The sequence below is a fragment of the Aptenodytes forsteri genome, unplaced genomic scaffold, assembly GCF_000699145.1.
Source record: "Aptenodytes forsteri isolate BGI_AS27 unplaced genomic scaffold, ASM69914v1 Scaffold252, whole genome shotgun sequence".
In the NCBI taxonomy this organism is placed as follows: Eukaryota; Metazoa; Chordata; class Aves; order Sphenisciformes; family Spheniscidae; genus Aptenodytes; species Aptenodytes forsteri.
The window spans coordinates 501,796-507,052 of NW_008794281.1; the positions used below are offsets into that span (position 1 = coordinate 501,796).

The 5,257-nt window shown below is 39.8% G+C and overlaps 1 protein-coding gene across 1 annotated transcript in view; it reads right to left on the reverse strand.

The window, feature by feature from the left end:
* Positions 1-1,077: 1,077 nt before the first annotated feature.
* DHCR7 (7-dehydrocholesterol reductase) overlaps positions 1,078-5,257 on the reverse strand; it is a 7,348-nt gene continuing 3,168 nt past the window's right edge. Inside the window, exons 4-7 of the mRNA XM_009286474.2 lie at positions 4,694-4,907; positions 4,024-4,228; positions 2,953-3,084; positions 1,078-2,353 (exon numbers count right to left, since the gene is read on the reverse strand). Coding sequence (XP_009284749.1) covers positions 1,889-2,353; positions 2,953-3,084; positions 4,024-4,228; positions 4,694-4,907 — 1,016 coding nt within the window. The 3' untranslated portion in view covers positions 1,078-1,888. The remainder of the gene's footprint in view (positions 2,354-2,952; positions 3,085-4,023; positions 4,229-4,693; positions 4,908-5,257) is intronic.

The following is a 5,257-nucleotide window of genomic DNA, read 5'->3' on the forward strand; positions in this document are numbered from 1 at the left end:
GAAGGGATTCTGCTTTTTACTTCCAATGGACAAGAAAACCGTGTTACCCCCTCCAAACTGGAAGTTCAAATGAAATCAGGAGCTGTAGGAAGGTGGTGAGCTACAACGACCTTTCATGTCCAGGATTTATATGAACTCTTATTCCACTGTATTAATTATCCAAAATGCTAACAATCCTTAAAGCAACACACAAGCCTTAGGACACCTACCTACATGATAAAGATCAGTGCAGAACTGTGTCACACAGACAGATTGAACTGTAACCTTCAATATCGCTGAAACTATGAGTACTTCTATGAAGTTTAGTACTGCCAATTCCGTCATCAATTCAGCATGCTTAAATATACAGATTTTAAGCGATATCTGGCAATATAAAGACATTATGAAGTTTGGGATTTGAGAGTGGAAATTGTCAGATATGGCTACCCCCAGCCCCATGAAAACACTGTTACTAACAACACTGTAACGTACCGAAATTGTTATCTGCAAAATGGTGACAAAATCGTTACAAGGTCTACAGATAGTGCTGGTGCTACGATTAGGTTTAGAAGAACTTTCTCTAAGAAGGCATCTCTGTACATGCTTGTACATCCAGCTCTGAAACAAAGCCAAACGACAAGATAGGTTTGTTTCCTAGGTTTGGAGAGAACCTTTTTCTCCTGCTAAAACCATCCTTTCAGGGAGTATGGCAACAAAACCAAAACACATACTCACCAACACACCTCATTCAAATCTGCCATGAAGATCAGTGCATTCGGCAGCTCCTACAAGAAACCGATTTACACAGTTATCTACTTACTGCAAAAACGAACTGCATATTTATGTGTAAAAATAAAAAAATACTGTCTTTTAGCTTGAACATAACTACCAAGCTCGCTACAAGATGCATGGTTAATACAAATTAAAAGAAAGAGGGATCATAGTTTCTCCTTTATGCATTCTTGAACCAGCTCCTGGAATTACACTCTTTGAAGAGCTCCTTTTGAATCTGGTAACTTTGAAAGATAACTACGTAACAAGAAAAGAAATAGCTGAACAGAGAGTTAGCAGTATTTTTTACTTGTCTTGGAACCAAGCATTTATTTCTTAAATTTTTTTACAGATAAAATATTATACAAATGATAGAGAACGAAGTTTTCTATCCACACTAAAGAAGTCAACGTACGCTCAGTATCTTCACAAAGCAAGTTTGGTTTCAGTATCAAAATAATATCCAGTTGGTCATGCATCATTCTCAGGCGCTGTCAACTAATGTAACTTTTGAGCTACACCAATTTATACCAGCTTTCACAAATGTTTTGTATTAGATTATAAAAATCTTCCCACACACCAATTTAGGATCAGGTTCCCCAGTTCAGTATTTCCCCAGTTAACCTCTTGAAAAGCAACAAACCATAAAACCTCCTTTAGGGAGTTCTTGACTGTAGGTTATGACTGTCACAAGCAACCACATCATACAATTTCTTTCATAAGGAGATCACACAATTATTTTCCTCCTCTCCTAAGTCACTGGAAACTGGTTCCAGAACCCTGCTACTCTGAAGGGTAAGACTTCCTCCCATCTTTGGCAGATTTCAGGAGTCTCAATACATGCAACTTTTCTTCAATTCCAAGTTAATTTTGAGAAGGGAAGGAAAAAAAAAGTTCCAGGTAAGAGAGTCTTCTAAAAAACCAGGCCATTTCAGTGCCTCATTTCATTTATGTTAAATACAGTCTGCCTGCATGTTCCTTCAGTACAGCAAGGATTATTGTCCAGCCACCTTTTCTCCTCCAGAACCGTCTGAGTGTCCTTCACAAAGTGTTTTTGTTAGTTTAACTATGTGGATAAACTCTCTTCACCACCAAAAAAAGTTTATTTTTTTTCTTTCTCCTGGATTCTGGGTGAGCCTTAAAATATTCCTGGTATAAGCCGGTAAGGCACTGCAGCAGTGTAGCGCTTCCAGTCCTTCCCGTATTTGCTGAAACAACGGTGTTCATCCCTAATGCAACGGTGGGTTAACAGAATAGTCATATAAACAATGTAGAAGTAAGGCAAGATGTGTTCAAACCCACAAGTCAGGCAATAGGCCAGGGAGCCCATCAAATCTCCTGTGTAGTTAAAATGACGAGCCCACCCCCAGAATCCTGAGGTCATCAGTTTGCTGTAGTACTTGGTCCCATCCACAGACATGTAGGAGCACTCAATATACTCTGGTTTCTTCCCCCATATCTTGCAGTTGCCGTTTGTACGACGGAAGAGGTCCTTCTGGTGGTTGGTCATTCTGAAGACGTAATAGCCGATCAAGCCCAACATCAAGATCCCTATGGCATTAGCTGTGCACAGCTGGACAGGGTGGTAAACCAAATACAAACCCTGGGGAGCAGAAAAAAGACAATCAGTAATTTACTTTAAATATATGCTCAGGATGCCAGACTAATTCCTTGACCTACAGTGACCCAGAACAGATTAGTAGAAAGAATAGGAAAATCCACCCTACCAGTAAAACCGCAGAAAATTTTCAGAAAACTCTGCATCCTACATTTCCTTTCTTTCTCTCTTTCTCTCCTCCCCTCTCCAAATTTGCATGTCTTAGGTGGAACAAGAAGAGAGAAGTTGCAAGGATGCAGACAATCCAGGACAGAAGGGGGGGAAAAAAAAAACCCAACCCAAACCACCACCCATGAAAAAAACCCTCAACATGCAGGAGTCCAAAAAGGGACTTAAAGGATTTAGAAAAATATACAGACAGTGACGGGAAGGGGCGCAAAAGAAGGGCAGGAGAGGAAAAGATGTCAATTCCCTGCAGGGACAGTAAGCCTTCCTACAAGTCAGTTGTTACAAAGGATGTTGTAATGGTTACTCAGATTCAAACTGTCTAGAACAATTTAAGATACAAATCAAACTGATGGGGAGAATGTTTCTGGAAAGTTTCTTTCCTTTTATCCCAAACATGTATTGTACCACATTCTTACCTGCAACGTATAGAGGTAAGGCAACCAAACACAGTCTCCCCAGCCCAAATACCATCCAAAATGATCATGGCAGATATCAATGGTTTTCAAATACCAGGCTTCATTCCAGAAGAAGTCCAAAACATAAATACCCTGAAACAGAATAGCTTCACATTAGTAACAGAGCACTGTCACCAGTTATCCCGTTTAACAGCATCAGCCTAATCTTTCTGTGCTGTCTTGTGATAAGATCTCAAAACTGACTTGTGTTTTTATTTTAACACCTCAAAAATAGGGTATTAAGAGGAACATACCACACAAATATACTGCATCTATATAGATAAAGCAATAATAAGTAATGCAAAGCAATATTAATCAAGATAACAAAGGCAAGTGTGCTACTGTAAGGACATAAACTTAGGAAGCGTACTCGCATTTGACCACCCCTACCTCTCTTCAGCTTATACTTATAGAAAGGGGGAATAGAGCTTCTATCGAGCGGGCTCCCATTTACACATACCAATAAATAAATCCAAACTATTATCTGTACTTATTACTTCAGTAATTACACTACTTTTGGTGTGTAGAAAGCACAGCACCTGACTAGCTATTTTTAGGTGTGGAGACATCTGTAGTTCTGCGTGTCTCACACACACACACGAGGGAGTTAGGTGCGGTGCTGCCCTCAGAGAAAGAAACCTGCCCAATCTTGCTCCGACTAAAGCCACGGAATTTGTCATTGTTCTCTTTGGATTCAAGATCAGGCTATGCCTGTTTCCAGAACAGAGGCTCAGAAAAGTATCTCTTAATTTAAGTTTACACTGAAATCTGCTGGTGCAGACACGACCATGCCACTGGTGGCACTCTGAGTGAATACGGCAGAGTATTCGCAGTGGCACTCTGAATGAATACAAGTGTCCAAAGAAATTAATACAAGTGTCCAAAGAAGCAAGTCCCAGTGCATCATCACTGAATTAGGTTGCTCAGGCCAGGAAAATTTGTGTAAGTTCAATTTCAATGCAAGGAGTTTTTTTCTAATTTAATACTAGTTTATTTCCAAATTGCTTTCTTATTTTCCTCCTTGGAATTTACCTGAAGGACATTGACAAGGATCATGGAGTTGGTTACTTGACCATACAGCTCCTGTTGTTTAGCAGCATAGGAAAGGTTAATTAGAGTCCAGGCTACAATACCAGGGCGCCCATTGAAGAATAGCTTGAAATCAAACCACTTTCCTATTCGAGGGTTAAATTCAATCCCCATCATGTAGTCGTAAAAGAAGTTGCCAGTGAATTTGCTAGAAAGCATATAAAATTAGATATGTACACAGTTATACACAAATACAGGTAATTACTATTCTGACTACACATTTCAGATTCACTTGATGTAATGATAATAAAAGTCATAAAACCATATAATGTTGTGCAAGATAACACAAATTGATCCAACCAAAGCATTACATTAGTAGAGAAATTTTAGCTTCAGAGGTACCCTCGTTGATTCTTGGTAACACTTTTGAAGAGTCTAACTATAACCTTACATCCATCCTATTTGTAATAAATAAGTATCTGTGACACTGAGGCTGCCAGTCACACGACGTAACATGAAACAGAGGATGGTGCTAATGAAGCAAAGAACCACAGTCATACGTTGGCCTATCTATCTGTGCCAGTAAAATATATTCTGTCATTATTATTCTGTGCAGCATTCAATTTATATGTCTGATTACCTAGTATTCTCTCATTATTAAAAAAACACATACCAGTCTTCGGCATTGGTAGGGAAAAAGTAGCTTTTAATCATTGCAAATGTGGAAACTGCATATCCCAGGACATTGGCACACCACAGGAGAGGAATCCAGTTGTCAAAAATGATGGTGGGTGAGAACCAGTGGAAGTAATAGGCATTTGCAAACCAAAGCACATGGGTAATGATCCAAGCCTGAAGTCCGTTGATTTCATACTTATTCACTACACCTAAAATATGAAGAAAAAATTGAATGTTACTGACATTGCATTAGTACAGCTTTTTATTAATATGGATATGCTGTTGTGGTTTGACCCAGCAGGCAGCTGAACACCACACAGTGTTTGCTCACTCCCCCCTGCCCAATGGGATGGGGGAAAGAATTGGGGGGGGGAGGGGGGAAGAGAAATTCATGGGTTGATATAAAGACAGTTTTATAGGACAGAAAAGGAAGGGAAAATAATAATAATGATAAAAGAATATACAAAGCAAGCAATGCACAACGCAATTGCTCACCACCTGCCAACCGATGCCCACCCAGTCCCTGAGCAGCGGCCACCGCCCCCAGGCCGCGTCCTCT